At 40.1% G+C, this 16,751-nt stretch overlaps 2 protein-coding genes across 3 annotated transcripts in view; both read left to right on the top strand.

The window, feature by feature from the left end:
• The window catches only part of fibcd1a (fibrinogen C domain containing 1a), a 114,177-nt gene extending 113,046 nt beyond the window's left edge, over positions 1-1,131 (top strand). The window contains exon 8 of the mRNA XM_029637233.2: positions 1-1,131. This exon is cut by the window's left edge and continues 1,839 nt beyond it. The gene's annotated coding sequence lies outside the window, so the exon portion shown is untranslated.
• Positions 1,132-5,720: 4,589 nt separating this feature from the next.
• traf1 (TNF receptor-associated factor 1) lies at positions 5,721-16,712 on the top strand. Of its 2 annotated transcripts, XM_029637235.2 has the most exons (12): positions 5,721-6,082; positions 6,252-6,408; positions 6,608-6,692; positions 9,758-9,856; positions 11,428-11,589; positions 12,622-12,681; positions 12,817-12,885; positions 13,011-13,484; positions 15,415-15,598; positions 15,878-15,893; positions 15,985-16,026; positions 16,285-16,712. In XM_029637235.2, exons 1-12 carry the CDS (start codon positions 5,980-5,982, stop codon positions 16,325-16,327), a joined length of 1,494 nt encoding a protein of 497 aa, XP_029493095.1. In that variant the 5' UTR covers positions 5,721-5,979; the 3' UTR covers positions 16,328-16,712. The 2 variants fall into 2 exon arrangements, with proteins under 2 accessions (XP_029493095.1, XP_029493094.1); XM_029637234.2 differs by having other exon boundaries at positions 5,871-6,082; positions 15,878-16,026.
• The last annotated feature ends 39 nt before the right edge of the window (positions 16,713-16,751 follow it).

Below are 16,751 nucleotides of genomic sequence, written 5' to 3' on the forward strand. Positions count from 1 at the left end.
TTGTATCATAATACAATGACTTCTGGCAACTCATTCCCCACAAAAAGCAGCCATTTGGCCAGGCATTGAATGGCATTGTGTCACTGGTACAGTAGGACTGTACAGTGTGTCTTTCTCCTTCTTTACCGTGACTTGACATTGCTTTAGATGCCTTTGTGGCAGCAGACAATTGTACATCTGTGTGGTGCCTCCTCAGCTGTAAAAGTCAGAATGACAACATGTCAGGTAGGCTAGCGGCAGGTAGGTAGCCTATAAGACTGTTGAGCAAGTTACCGAAGGTAACCGAAGCCTAGTTGAAAAATAAGTCGTTGTGATCTTGAGCAAGGCACTTAACCCTAATTGCTTCTGTAAGATGCTCTGGATAAGAGTGTCTGCTAAATTACTCAAATGTAAAAAATATGTTGTTGCAAAGTTGTAGTGGCACATTGAGGCTCACAACTTGGAGTCTTGAAACGACATTATGTGGTAGTTATGTGTTTGCTGGGAATGTGGTGGTCTTCTATGAATTCTGTATTATGTTGCAGCCATTGTTGATTTACTGTAATCATGTACTTATTTATTTCCTTATTTAACCTCTGTTTGTTTCGTCGTGATGTGGCTAATGTTTCCATTTAAAGGTTGAGTGAAAGCATATCTTATTAACCTCACCAATATGTGATAGGTAGAGAGGTCTGTCTAAGTTTGGCTGAAGCTCAAAAGATGGAATCCGCAGTAAGGGAAACTGCGCAACTGTCTGCCCAACGGCCGTAGTTATTGTTTTGCTCATGAAGCAGGGCAGAGAAGTCCGTGGGGGGGGGGGGGGGGGGACGACGACGACGACAGTGTTTGTTGTTTACAGTAACTTCTTTGTTGTTGTAATACCACAATCTAACGTGGTAGTTTAACCAATAAGGACTCCAGCTTGAAGGTGAGATTTTTATGTTGATATTATTTTGAGTCTGTTTATAATGGTCTGCTGTTGTTGTAAAAGATCCCTCAGTCAAATATGAGCACTTTAAAAGCAGATACGTTGCGATTGACATACAGTATAATTTGTATGTTTTTGTCTCAAAAGGAATAAAAAAAGAAACCATTGTTTAGATGTGTATAGTTGTCTCTTCACAGCATTTGAAAATAAAGGTTTAAAGGGTCTGGGTGGTAATGTCTGTTTAGAAGCTTCATAAAGGTATCTTACATGTACTAACATTTATAATTTTACAAGCTTAGTTCTTTCTTTGTTATTATTGTAGCCTTATGGTATAGCTCATTATGGTAAGACTACAAAATTAGATGATAATCCATGATTCCACAATCTTTTTTTTAAAACCTTTATTTAAACTAGGCAAGTCAGTTAAGAACAAATTCTTATTTACAATGACGGCCTACCCCGGCCAAACCTGGAAGACGCTGGGCCAATTGTGCGACGCCCTATGGGACTCCCCATCACATCCAGATCTGATACAACCTGGATTCAAGCCAGGACTTGCACTTAGATGCAGTGCCCTAGACCGCTGCGCCACTCGGGAGCCCAAAGTGGTGATGAGAAAGACATTGAACAAAACATTCTCAATAAGAGACTACTGTCAGTTTGTAATTTTGGGGAGGTACAAAAATATGTTTATTCTACATAAATAGGCTGCTATAATATATTAGAAATACAATATCCTCCCTAAAAATTAGTATGTCTGTGACTTTAATGACCTCTGGAACCTCTAGTGGTGATCTGTTGAACTGCATCCTTATCCAAGACCCTAATAGCCCTAACCCACCATCCGTGGAAGTTACTAAGGCGTGAAATTGTGCATGTCCTTCAATATAACTCCCCCTTAGGAAGACGACTGACTTCTGCTGTTCTCATCGTTTTTCCCCTAAATGCACAATGTCCATCACCGTTCCCTTTCGGTTCATTTTTCTTTTTGTTTATGAACCAAAAAATAGGCAGAAATGGTTTGTTTTGTGGAACGGAATGAGACCAGGTAGACATTTGTAAACAGTCTATCATATACTACAATGACTATTAGCTCAGGATGTTTTCAATCTAAACCAACTCTCCTGACCGGGCTATTTCCCTGGATGTCCATGGCTTTTTCTTGAATCCTGCTACTGTGTTTGAATGTTCTCAACAGCATTTATGAAATATTCATTTTCTTGGTGTATGTATGCTTGGTGCGTTGGAACTATTTCTGTGTCATCTCCTATTTTGTATTATCTGTCTCCAGTTGACATATTTATGCCTGGTAATTACTCTTCAAGTCAGGGAGGCTAGAACAAGGCTTTCTGGAGCGGGGCTCATAAGCAGGTAATTGAAAAGATGAGCCTAGAATAGATTGTGTGTGTGTTTGTGTGTGTGTGTCTCTCTCTCCCTCTCTTTCTCTCCTTTTCTCTCTCCCTCTCCCTTCCTCTCTTTCTCTCTCTCTCTTTCTCTTTCTCTCTCTCTCTCCCCCCCTCGTTCTCTGTCCCTCTCTCTTCCTCTCTTTCTCTCTCTCTTCCCCCCCTTCTCTCTCTCTCTCTCTCTCTCTCTCTCTCTCTTTCTCTCTCTCTCCCCCCCTCTTTCTCTCTCTCTCCCTCTTTCTCTCTCTCTCTCTCTCTCAAAGCCTACTTTCTGGACACTTTGACCACTTGATATAATATGAGCTCTCTCTTGCAGGCATCTTTAAGTGTTGCAATCAAGCGTTACAGACCAGGAATGGTGAGACGGTGCCTTTAGAAATGTCAGTGGGAAGTTAGCCTAGTTTAGAAACAAGGTAGGATAGAAGGTGATGCGCTTACTTAAATAGTTTAATCTCCTGATTGGTAGAAGTTATTTCTGTTCTGCAATATTTTTAGGAGGACAAAATACTTAATAGTTTAAAAACTACAAATGGTATCAACAGCTGCAATCTATGTGTGGTATGTCTACATGTTTTAGAAATGGAATGGGGTGTCTAGCTTAAAAGGTTTAAGATCAATTGTGGTCTAAAGAATAGTAGGGAGAAGAAGTATGTTGAATGTCTAGAGCAGTCTTGAAGCAAGCACATTAGTTATGGCTCTAGGCGCAACAAACCTTTGTCAATGAGGAAGCTAAGAATTAAGAATTCAATGGCTGGATGGAATAACCTATGACATCCAAGCATCATTATGCAATTTACAACAGGAAATTATGGCACCAGGAAACAAGTAGTTGGTGAATAAACTGTGTGTGCCCCATCCAGCCAAACACTCTAATTATCCCACCATGTTGCAGCAATAGACTCATTGGGTGAAGTATTTGAAAATGACATTCTGACAGTTCAGGGCTGTTGTGTGAGGTGTACAAGAGAAAATGGGGAGCGATATGGTGTGTTGAGCCACTGTCATCATTACCCTATAAAAAGCCTGTGTTCCTGCTGTTCTGTTTCTCAGTAGACGTGGGTTCAAAAACTATTGGAAATATTTAAAATACTTTAGCTCTAGTTTGCTCAACTCTGCCTGGATTACCAAATGGGAGGGGACTGCAATCTGGTTCTATTGGTTCCATTGTGCCAGGCAAGCTCAAATTAAGCCCAGATAAAGTTTTTGAAATAATTTGAAATAGTATTTGATTTGAACCCAGGTCTGTTCCTTATCAGGGCCATCAGAGTCAGTGAAGTACAGAGACAGAGACAGTACAGTTTGATGTTTACAGCAACTCTCAGTTCTTTGTGTTCAGACTGAACTGCATACACCACAAGTTACTGACACAAAAGGTCAGTTCTAGAAAATCTCTCCTATTTAGGGAGGTGTCCAAGTAATGTGTAAAACAAAAGGGGTGGAGAGTTAGTGACGTATAGGTTGACTCATAACACGCATTGTTATACTGGTGGATTTAGGGTCATGATATATTGGTTGGATGAAGGGCGGGTGGGTTGCGGCCAGGTTGAGTAAAGAGAAACAATACCTTTAAAAAATCTGTAAATGTATCATTCTAGTGCAATTCATATCTGTAAGCTACATTTAGTTTTTCTCTCATTATTTTAGGCTATCTGGCGTTAGTGCATAAGCCTAATCTTTAGGGCCAAACTATATGCGTGCCAAGTAGCCTACACCCCAAAAGCCAAATGGCTGAAAAACTTTGATCCACAGAGGCAAAAAGAACAATGCTTGAGTTGAATTCAATAAGAGAAAAGCTGTGAAATGGAGAGTTGAAAATAAAGACAACGGAGGGCCATTAAAGTAACGTTTGGGAAAGTTTTGGTGAAGTGGTAAAAGATGGTGAGAGCAGTGCTGGCGATGTTATGTGTGAGGATGCGATCATCATCCTCTTTTACCACTTCACCAAAACTTTACCTGCCTGTTGCTATTTGGCGCACATAAAGTTAGGCCCTAAAGCTTAGGCTTACTCACTAATGCCGAAGAATAATGAAAGTAAAACCTCAATGTAGCCTCCAGATATAAACTGCACAACAGTTATACATTTATGGATTTCTTAAGGTATTGTTTTCTCTTTATTACGATTTTACTTGAATATGCTTTAGAGCTATTATAACTTTAATTTGAATGAGCAAATGTTTAAGCAAGAGCAGTCCAATAGGTTTTATATCATTTGTGTTCTCATGTGGTTGTAGCACAGATGGAAGAAGGAGCCCGTTGTCTCACCAGATGTATACATCTGAAGCATCCATTTAGAACTTCCACTCACCACCAAATATGGTGATGAGAGGAAGTCCAGTGGCAGAAAGTGAGAGAAGATGGAGCTAGATGAAATTTGGCCGACATTCTGCGGATGTTCTTATCGATGAAACATTCAATCTCAATACCAATACAGTTTTTTGTTCCCAAAACTAGAGTCTGTTACGAACAGAGTGCAATGAGTTTTGTCGACTTAAAAATTGCATCGTTAGGAGTGCAAAGGCGAATTGAGTTATTGCACACACACACACTTCACAGAGTAGGCGTTCCCTAATGGAATTATGCAAATACATGCTAGAAAGAGCCAATAGGATCTCGCTAGCTTGTGCTTGGCTCTGACCACATCCTTACTTGTTCTGCCCACTATGTTTCATTTTCTCCCATTGGTAACAACATCGGTGGTGTATCTCAGGTTAGTTACTAGTATCTTTGGTTGTACTGTACAGTGCTTCAACTTTGAACAGATTATTTTAGAATAATACCAATGTGAATAGAAAATATGCTGTTTTGCCAAGAAAAATGGATCTTGTGAATGCTCCTGTAAACTGCACTTTTAAAACATCCTTGCATATTACTTGCATCGCTGTTAGTTTTGCCATGTCAGCCTGTTGCCATGCAACAACAAAGCAGATAGTTATGGTTCATTTTTATGGGACCTTTTGAGGAGTCAATGCTTATGTCGTATTGTGTGTTGTGTGTGTGTTTTTTTTACAACCGTCATGTTTTAGTAATGTGCTCATTATTGTAATCATCTTCAGTTACCTAATTGAGTTATTCTGTATAATGACAAAAAAACTTTTTTTACTGACAGTAACAGCAACAATAGGCAAACTTCTCAGGGGCCTCTACCACAAGGTTGTGTTCGGTGTTGAGTGACAGGATGTGTGGAAATGATAGAACAGGGACTTTCCTATTTGGCGGATGTGACGGTCATGGAGGCAATTGAACCCCCTCGCGATTTCTGAGAAATAGGTTACAATAACTGTGTGTGTGTGTGTGTGTGTGTGTTTGAGGGAGAGAGATGGGGAGGGAGAGAGAGGGGGAGGGGGAGGGGAGAGAGAGAGAAGGGGGAGAGGGCGAGGGAGAAAGCTTGAGAGAGAGTGAGACAGAGAGAGAGAGAAAGGGGGAGAGTGAGAGGCAGAGAAAGAAAGAAAGAAGAGAGTGAGAGAGAGAGAGAGAGAGAGAGAGAGAGAGAGAGAGAGAGAGAGAGAGAGAGAGAGAGAGAAAGGGGGAGAGTGAGAGGCAGAGAAAGAAAGAAAGAAGAAGAGAGAGAGAGAGAGAGAGAGAGAGAGAGAGAGAGAGAAAGCGTATGGTAGGGGGTAATAGCATTACGTAAGCTGGCTCCTGGAAATATTTACCCCTCATTTGCACACCATGCTTGGAGTTGATGCCTTACTCACCGTAAAGTACAACATTGCTCGGCACCACACATGGGGTTTTAACACGTTTCCAGGTTACCACAGGGGGGAAACCCACGGTAGTTTTCTCGCTTCAAAAAGGTTACAAAGGTTGACACTATTTAATGGACACATCATATATTAGGAGAGAATAGTGACAATTACCATCTTAAACATAACTTGGTGAATTATAAATGGAGTCTAGTTTAAAACCGACTGGCAACTTACACAATGATCCATCTGCACCAGGTGAAAATGAGTATCCTTCTGGATTTCCTCAAAGTATTTGCGATGATGTACCCCAGCAGAAGTACCTGTGCAGCAACTGTAATAACGTACTGAATGAGGCACGTCAAACTTTGTGCGGCCACCGCTACTGCCTCGCCTGTGTCAGTTGGTTAGTGAGGTAAGGCATTTCAATGACTTCTATTCAAAGTTTTGTGAAACATCTTCAACAATAACCAAAGTGAACTATTTCTAACACAGCTTACAACTTCCCTTTTTTGCCATTTCCTTAAATTAAGTTAAGATATTACAATTCTGTTAACATATCTGTGTATATTGTATTGTAAATCTAATCCCATATGTTCATTGTTGTTATTTAGTAATAACAACAACCTTGTTTGCAAGATGTGCAAAGAAGAAGATCCAAGCTCAGAGAGTGAAACAAGCATACTGACATCAGACAATGTATGTATAGTATTACTGAACTTTGTTTAAATGCTGTCATAGCACAAGTGGATAGAATTGAATGATACAGCAAGCCTATATGACCTTGAGTATGGGCAACAAAAACATTACGGCACAGATAAGTTACTGCAAAAAAAACACTTCAACAACACATTAAAGAGGCAATCTGGGATTGGTACATTCTTTTTGAACTTTTACATTTATGATATATAGCCATGGATTGTTGGGGAATTTAACTTGTAAATGCCTCGTGAGTTTAGCTCAACTGTCGTAACCCATCAGAGCCCAAATTATAAGCCTGTTTTACTCCATTGTTTATAAAACAATGCAATTGTTAATAAACACAGGTATGATTCAAAACATGTTTTTTTAAATCTCATGGATGGTCAAGCCTAGCATCCATAGCTCCGTCTAGTGTTCACCTTTCTCCAGCCCCATCCCTCAGCCATTTACCAAAACAAGTGGCAGGATGACTACTTTGTTATTTTTCAAATCCCAGATTGCCCCTTGTTAGGACATCCTTTAAAATGCCATTCTAAATGTAGGCTACAGTTATCTTTTCAGACTCACTATAACACCACAGCGTCAAAAAGTGAACTTTCCTGTAAAAAAAAACTACATTGGATGAGTTGAATCCAAAGGGAAACAGTTGTTGAAGAGTCCCCCGTGCCCCTGTATCTTTACATAGAGGTGTGATCATCATTTACATTCTTCATTATTTTACTATTATGCATGGTACAGACGCCAAGGTGCTGTGTGAATGGACCTGATGTGGGTAGGATTCTGCTCTAATATAGGGAAGCAAGATTACATTTATTCCTAAATACACATTCAAATAGAGGCTCTACAACAGTATAATATTGGTGCTTCTAGTGTTATCCCAAGCACTCTCCTTCTATCTACCTTCTTCAGATTTCCATCCACCTTCCATCTACCATCCATCTACCTTCCTCAACCTTCCAGCTACCTTCCATCTACCTTCTTCAAACTTCCATCTACCTTCCATCTACCATCCATCTACCTTCCTCAACCTTTAATCTACCTTCCATCTACCTTCCATCTACCATCCATCTACAGTACCTTCCATCTACCATCCAATCTACCTTCCATCTACCTTCCCTTACCTTTCAAATATTCTCTGTGATTTACCTTTAATCTACCTTCCATCTACCATCCATCTGCCTTCCATCTACCATCCATCTACAGTACCTTCCATCTACCATCCATCTGCCTTCCATCTACCATCCATCTACAGTACCTTCCATCTACCATCCATCTACCTTCCATCTACCATCCATCTACAGTACCTTCCATCTACCATCCATCTACAGTACCTTCCATCTACCATCCATCTACCTTCCATCTACCATCCATCCACAGTACCTTCCATCTACCATCCATCTACCTTCCATCTACCATCCATCTACAGTACCTTCCATCTACCATCCATCTACCTTCCATCTACCATCCATCTACAGTACCTTCCATCTACCATCCATCTACCTTCCATCTACGTCTGGCATTTAATCCTTTGTATTCCTACACAAAATAAATGTGCAATAGTAAATATTGTATCTGGATAGATAAAATTATTTACTATTGTCTGACATATGCAACGTTTACTCTGAATGCAGTCTCTGCTAAAGCGGGAACATTAGCTTTAATTATATTTCTACTGCACTGTAGCGCAGCTCTTCAGCGCTACGGATTGAATAGTGCCCTAGATATTGTTTAAAACACTGACAATTGAGTTATACTTTTCAGCTCCCCAAAACAGGAGACTCATAGGTCTGACATTGGCAGTGACATAATCTACCCCCTCTAATCAGAGTTTATATTCTGATTTTAGCTGAATTCTCACCAGAGAATTGCATTGACAAAACTATTTCACTATTCTGGTCTAAGTCTTCCGAAGAATGTAAGAATTGAGAAAGACAATCAATGTGAAGAGATTGCTGGAGTGGAGTGGAGTGGTGTAATTAGAATGGCTGTAGAGTTCACAGCGTTGAACCAGTTGAAATGTGTCTGAGGTAAATTAGTCCACTGCTGAGGTTCTGAGTCCATAGAAAAATAATGACTAAAAAGGACATTCCCATTCATGTCAAAATGCAGTATTGTTTTTCTATGGCGGAGACATGTGTCTCACCAAAAAATTACTAGTGAATAGTAATATGTTAAGTCAGCAGGTAACATAAAACTAATACTTCAGCATGCGTGACATATAACTACAATGGTTAAAAGGTATTATTTTTGATAATACCATATTAATGAGCCCATGTTGGTCATCACTGTAACCGAATGCTTCTGATCCAAGTCTAAGCCCAGAAGAATGTGGTTCAGCATGAGCTCCTCCCATCATCCTAGAGGCAGAACAGCAGACGCCCCATAATCAGCTCACTTGTTTAATTAGGATTTTGGTCTGTCGTGCTAAAATAATAGGCTCGTAGTATATTCATATCAATATGACGGAACATTTGGAAAAATCTATTTTCATGGCGGATGACTATTATATTTTGATTCAATCGGGTTAATGAGCCACATTGAATACTTAGTGAGCATCACAGTGGAATGGAAACTAATTGCTGAAGCTTATAACAGTAACTCACATTTTTTACCTTACATTTAGCATTCATCTTCCCTTTTCTATGGTCACAAAGCAAAGGCTTGACTGCCTCCGACTGTTCCTTCCACAGTGGGTGCATTGTTGGTCGTCAGTTTTCACTAGCTACTGTAATATTGAATGATTATTATGATGATGATTAAAGCGATAGAATGGCTCTGTGTGTTTATTGCTTCTGAAATCTAACAGTATAGAGACACAGACAGCAGCACTTCAAAGATCCACTTCAAACTGTATCAACTCAGAACAATGACAGCCGGAAAACGTTGTCGTTCAAACCAGTTTAGCACTGAAGAAATCGCCAGTGTGATATATAGAAATCCGGCCATTCTTTATTATGCATAAACGTTTTCCCTCTGAGGAATAAAGTGATTTAAAGTGGAAGTACTGAATTATTAATTGAAGTACTGAAAGTTGATCATCTTTCTCCTATGTGTTACATCAGTTATTCAGTGATGCAGCCATCAATAAGGAGATCTTGGAGTTGAAAGTGCATTGTGCTAACCAAGGTTGCTCCTGGAGGAGTATTCTCAAAGACTTTGAGGTATTGACACTTTTTTATACATTTGAAGGATACATTTAAGAATGACTTTTTTGTGTGACAGTGACACTGATAGACCGTACCAGTCAAAAGTTTGGACACACCTACTCAGGGGTTTCTTTCTTTCACTATTTTCTACATTGTAGAATAATAGTGAAGACATCAAAATGATAAAATAACACATATGTAGTCATGTAGTAACCAAAAAAGTGTTAAACAAATCTAAATATATGTTATATTTCAGATTCTTCAAAGTAGCCACCCTTTGCCTTGATGACAGCTTTGCCCACTCTTGGCATTCTCTCAACCAGCTTCATGAGGAATGCTTTCACAACTGTCTTGAAGGAGTTCTCACATATGCAGTGTGTATCACTGCAGAATTCTGTGGTATCCATGATGGTTAAGTGTGCATTGAATTCTAAATAAATCACTGACAGTGTCACCAGCAAAGCACCCCCACACCATCACACCTCCTCCTCCATGCTTCACGGTGGGAACCACACATGCGGAGATCATCTGTTCGCCTACTCTGCATCTCACAAAGACACAGAGGTCATCAGACCAAAGGACAGATTTCCACCAGTCTAATGTCCATTGCTCGTTTCTTGGCCCAAGCAAGTTTCTTCTTATTATTGGTGTCCTTTAGTAGTGGTTACTTTGCAGCAATTCGATCATGAAGGCCTGATTCACGCAGTCTCCTCTGAACAGTTGGTGTTGAGATGTGTCTGTTACTTGAACTCTGTGAAGCATTTATTTGGGCTGCAATCTGAGGTGCAGTTAACTCGAATTAACTTATCCTCTGCAGCAGAGGTAACTCTAGGTGTTCCTTTCCTGTGCTGAGAGCCAGTTTCATCATAATGCTTGATGGTTTTTGCAACTGCACTTGAAGAAACTTTAAAGCTGGTTGAGAGAATGCCAGAAGTGTGCAAAGCTGTCATCATGGCAAAGGGTGGGACTTTAAAGAATCTCAAATATAAAATATATTTTGATTTGTTTGGACACTACATGATTGCATATGTGTTATTTCATAGTTTTGATATCTTCACTATCATCCTACAATGTAGAAAACAGTACACATTAAGAAAGACCCTTGAATGAGTAGGTGTGTCCAAGCCTTTGACTGGTGCTGTAGCTTTATTTTTTATTTAAAAAATACACTGTAATTTGTAGGTAAAATGCCAAATGTTCTTTACAGTAGTTGCATAATTAGCTAAGTTATTTCGATCACAATGCTACAATTCTAATAAGGACAGTACTTAGTGATTATACATCATCCAATGCTGCTAAGATAATTAGGTTGTTTATTACAAGTATATCATCTTATAAAGTTTAGTTGAAATGTTGCCATTGAAAGTTTATTTGAAAAAGAAGGGGAAACAGAATCTAATAAAAAGAACAGAGGCCTATTTTGAATGATCTAGATCAAAATGGCCCCTGATGGCTGATATTGATTTTGCACTGAGATCGAGATGTTGAGGATGAAATTGATTGATTCACTGAAATGTTGTGCTGAGCTCGGTTTGGTTATAGATTGCTTTGTTGTCCTTTCTGAATTGTCTTGAATCCTCGTTCAGGAGCACCAGGGGCAGTGTGAGTATGCCCTAATCCCCTGCAACATAGGCTGTGGTCACATGGTGCTGCGAAAAGCCTTGGCCTGTCACCTGGAGAAGGCCTGTCCAAACAACATGTCAGTGTGCCCTGCATGCTGCCACTCTTTGCGCCCCATAGAGCTACAGGTAAGACTGGCCCAAATTATCCAGTTCCAGACGTGCATTCAGTAGCTGTCAAACTAACCACCTCGCCTGAGTTGCAAATACTGACACTAACAGGTCTCGCTGACATTCTGAGATGTTCAGCCCTGGTATGAAGTGTTTTTCCTCCTACAAAATGGTTAGATAAGAGGTAAAGAGTTCCATGAGTTTTGAAAGTTTGGAACACACCCAATAAAAATGTAGTGCTTGCTGACTAATGGAGTTATGGAAATAAATAGCCAGTGTACTGTTTCCTGTGGCTCTAAACTGCAGGAGTTACAGAGCTGGGAATTCTAAAAAAAAATATGTTGGAATTGTTCTCTAGTAAAGAAAAACATTGGTTGGGGTCTTGGAGATGGGGTCAGTGTGACATTGGAGGGGTCCCTGCAGCGCAGCTGAAGCCGCAGGGTCTCTAGTGTTTACTGCTTCCCCATATTCCCTTTCGCCAGTGATCTGAGTAGGGCGGGTGACTGCTGAGAGCGTTGGACTGCAGCGAAGGGGAGCAGAAAGCCACAGAACACTTTAGACTCAAGTAAAGTTAGGTTGACCATTAGGGGGTAGGGCATCATGATTCGGGGTAAAATGTATACAAGGGGTTGTTAGAACCGACTGCAAAAGCTTTAAGTGCATACTACTCACTACACTGAAACAGTAATACTGTACTACTTAAGTAATTTATTTTTATTTAACTAGGCAAGTCAGTTAAAAACAAATTCTTATTTTCAATGACAGCCTAGGAACAGTGGGTTAACTGCCTGTTCAGGGGCAGAACGACAGATTTGTACCTTGTCAGCTCGGGGGTTTGAACTTGCAACCTTCCGGTTACTAGTCCAACGCTCTAACCACTAGGCTACCCTGCCGCCCGTTCTACTGTACTGTACTACTTAAGTAATGCTGTACTTAATCAATGGTATTACTAGATACCTCGTGTAGCTATCGATTCTATGAAAGAAACTGTAGGCCTACAGATGACTGATTCTCTCAATATCTTCAGCATTTTTGTGTGTTATTTTACAGACACACTCATGTCACAGTCTTGGAGAGGAAAAAGCGGATAAAAAACAAAGAAATGGAAAGGTAGGAAAAAATATGTTTGTTCTTAATGTAGCGCCTGCCAAATCCAATGATGTTATTTGTTGTATAGCTGATGGTTGCTGTGAAACACTTCTTTGTTGCCACATGTTAATTGTCAAAATTGTCTTGATTCTACAGAGTAATCCTCTTCCAGGTTCCAAGGGGAAAGAGTATTGTGTTTTCTCTGAAGTTGGTTGCACATTTAAGGTATTCTATTAATGCCATTACTGCATTATAATAAATGGGGCATCAAATACAAATAATGTGGCAAATTAGAAAGCTTTTGCAGTACAGTTATTGACATTTTTGCCTTCTAATCCCATGTATTTTAGGGGACCACAGAGAAGCTGAGAGTGCATGAGAACAGCAGCCATGTTGGCCACCTTCAGCTCCTGCTGCGTGCTGCCACCACTACCAGCAGTGACCTGCAGGCCTCCCCACTAACAGCCCCTGCCCCAGGCAAGGAGAACAGGGCTATGGATGAGCAGCTGCCCCATCTCAGAGACACTCTGTCTGGCCTGAGGCTCCATTGGGACATGGGACTATTAAAGGGGGAAGGGGAGCTGGAGACGGAAGGAGAGGACGGAAGGAATAGCTCGGCAGCTCACAGCCTGCGAGATGATGACCAGGTGACCAAACTCTTGGACCTAGGGCGGCAGATAGACACACTGCAGCAGAGGGTCCAGATATCTGAGAACATCATCTCCGTCCTGAACAGGGAGGTGGAGAAGACCCAGCTGAGCATGAAGGCTGTGGAGAGGGAGAACCAGAGCAACCAGGAAATGATTTATCACTTAGAAATAAAGGTACAGTATATCTTGAGTTCGAGCATAAACTCATCTTTGTGGACCAGCTGATTCATTCCAGAGCATGCCGTGAACTTCCAAAAAGTTGAATCACACTCCAATAAGTTCAGTTGAATTATACTTCTTAAAACAACTATTAAGAAGTGCATGCGTCTACTATCCTCCCAAATTGTAGAAAAGTAGGCTAATACGTTCAAGAAAGTAACTTTTCTGATGCTCCTAATTTGCAGCGGTGGAATTGTAGACTAAGTATTGCTGCATACACCCACTATTCTTGAAGTAAAATAGCATAATAAAATGCTGGTCTGGCTGCCTGAACAGTGATGGGGAAAGGAAATCCTCAAATGTCACATATTGGTCGGAAAAACGGACTGTTGTCAAGAATGAATTTGGCCTTCCTGAAAAATATCAATTTATATGCCGCTTCTGCAAGCATTCCTCCCTGACTCTTAGAGTAGACAGCCTCTTCTCATGTAGCAGTACATACTGATGTAGGATCTTAATTTGAGCCAGTTTCCTACAGTAGGAAAATAATCCTGCAGCAACAGGAAATGTGAATCATTATGTGGATTATACTTAATAGACATGTTGTAGTGGGTGATACATTTTTCGTAAGGAAAAATCAAGTCTGAAATTTCAAAGTGGAAATGACCAACTTTAGAGGTTTTTTAAACCTGAAAATACACTACGAGTTAAACATTTCCTGAATTACAGGAAAGTTCTCCTGCAACAGAGTGATCAAATGAAGATCCTACATCTGTAGAATACAATAGGTACTTTATTTATCCCAAGGGAACATTTAATGTCAAACAGCAGCAGACAAAAAAGACACATTTATGAGACAAAAAAGTGAAATAGAAAATCAGGAGCCATAAAAAGTGGCATAAACATGCCATAAATGGCTTAAGAATGCACAAGTTACTGTTGATGGGAGTCAGTTGATGAAAATCACAATTCAACAACCCCCTTACTCATAATGAATGGGAAAAGAGATGTCATTATTCAGTGACAGCTGTGGGGATTTCAGCTTTTGGGGGATTTCCTACTGTAACTCTGAGTAAATATTTGATAAATCTGTTCTTAAGAATCCCGCCCCTGGAGAGAAAAATGTATGTTTTGAAGTAGATTTCCTGCAATTCTACACATTTTGCCATGACTTATGTGATGTTAATGATCTGAGTGAGAGTGACTAAGAAAATCAATGTGGGATCCCTGGAGGTCAGGGCCCCGGGGCACGTGCCCTCTGTGCCCGGTTGCTATTTGGCCACGATTACTTTAAGTATAGATAACTGGTTAGACTAATTTACCAATCTAAATATTGTAAACTGACATGGCTAATTGAGACACAACCAAATGTTGAACTTGTACCTTGTGTGTTCTAATATTGTAACCCTCAACGGTAAGTTGAGACCCTGACTGAGTTCCTAAAACATTTAAAAAGTTATTATTACATTTTTTGGGTCGAGGACCCCCTAGCGGCCGGGGGGCCCTAACCGACTGATTATGTCACTTATGCCAGGAGCAGGCCCTGTTTATCAGTTGAACACATTACAATGGTCTCTGTGCTTGTTGCACTGGATAATAAAATGTGTCAGCTTAATTAACAGAAGAATATAAGGTAATTTTACATTGTCAAGAAGTTTTTATCTGTTGTATTCACTGTAACCATATGCTCCAATATTTCTCTCAAATCAAAAACACAACTTTCAAAGTGGAAATTACAAACACCAGATGCCTTTTAAAACTTAAAAAAATAAATAATTTGAAATGTTCTGCATTGCAGGAAAGGTGTCCTGCAACATGGTGATCAAATTAACATACTACATTTGTATGTGGAGGATGTTGATACAGTAACCTGACTATGCCTTCTTAATTGACCCTGAGGAGATTAATAAAGTTGTTTTGAATTTAATTGAATATTGCCCTGTAGGTGACAGAGCAGGAGCATAGAATGGCCAGGAAAGATCTGGTCATTAGCTCCATGAAACAATGTCTCAGCGCCCACCAGGAGGTCTCTTATGACGGCACCTTCATCTGGAGATTGTCTGACCTCAGCACCAAAATGAAGGAGGCCGTCTCTAGCCATGGGAATAGACCAAACCTGTACTCTCCAGGTACAGTACTCTTTCAACTTGATCTAAAACATTGGAACCAGTTGTGAAGGGCAGTCTATTTACACGGAGGGACAGTCTTCTATGCATACAGCATTAAATAGGCCTTCATTAGAAAGTGCTTCATTTGAACTAAATCGTTCTTAGGTAGATGCTTTGTTGAAACATTATACAGACAGCACTGGTTCAGAGGAACCAAGTTCCCTCCAATATGATTTGTATCCACTGAAACACTGGAACAAGTTTATATCAATGTGTTTGTGTCCTCTCTCCTTTTTCTAGCGTTCTACACAGCCAGGTATGGATTCAAGGTGTGCATGAGGCTGTACCTGAATGGTGACGGGGTGGGAAAAGGCACTCATATCTCTCTTTTCTTTGTGATCATGAAGGGGGAGTATGACCTTCTCCTCTCATGGCCATTCAAGCACAAGGTAAGGAAGACTCTCTGTGTTATATCTGTGTAACATACATCATAAATGGTTTATTTAAAGGGTTGAAGTTTTCAACTGAAATGTTATTTGAGATGTGTCTCTACAGTAGATAAAACTCAACAAAAACTCACCATGCCTCTTTGTGGATGTAGTTCTCATCTCTTTCCCTCTGCATCATTAACATTATGAAGAATGATCAGCCATCTTGTGAGTGTCTGTCAGACATGTTAATGTCTAATCAGCATATCTCCTCACCAGGTCACCTTCTTCCTGCTTGATCAGAATCACAGAGAACACGTGATTGACGCCTTCCGGCCCGATCTAACCTCCTCATCCTTCCAAAGGCCTGTCTCTGATATGAATGTGGCCAGTGGTTGCCCACTTTTCTTCCCTCTTGGTAAACTTCACTCGCCTAAGCATGCCTACTTGAAAGACGACACAATCTTCATCAAGTGTGTTGTTGACACTTCATCCTGAGCCATGCTTCAAATGATCTATCAAAGGAGAAGAAGAGAAAAATCTGAAATATCATTGTATGGTTGTACTTGTATTTATGAGGGTGTATCATTTTCAGAAATAATTTCAAGACAATCAATGGGGTTTTGTTACTGCTAATGAGATATTATAGTTTTGTTTAAAAAAAACTGTGAATTCATGAGATGAATAAAGAAAATATAAACACTGAATTGCATCAACCACCAATTATGTTAATATATGCCATTTAA

The sequence above is a fragment of the Oncorhynchus nerka genome, linkage group LG27 (genome assembly GCF_034236695.1).
Source record: "Oncorhynchus nerka isolate Pitt River linkage group LG27, Oner_Uvic_2.0, whole genome shotgun sequence".
NCBI classification, from domain to species: Eukaryota; Metazoa; Chordata; class Actinopteri; order Salmoniformes; family Salmonidae; genus Oncorhynchus; species Oncorhynchus nerka.

What these genes read in the sequence shown, in the direction of transcription:
- traf1 (XM_029637234.2), top strand. Translation starts at nt 5,980, where the DNA reads ATGCTTGGAGTTGATGCCTTACTCACCGTAAAGTACAACATTGCTCGG. An exon ending in AAAAACAAAGAAATGGAAAG is followed by an intron (nt 12,682 to 12,816) that starts GTAGGAAAAAAT and finishes TTGATTCTACAG; the next exon opens with AGTAATCCTCTTCCAGGTTC. An exon ending in CATGGCCATTCAAGCACAAG is followed by an intron (nt 16,027 to 16,284) that starts GTAAGGAAGACT and finishes TCTCCTCACCAG; the next exon opens with GTCACCTTCTTCCTGCTTGA.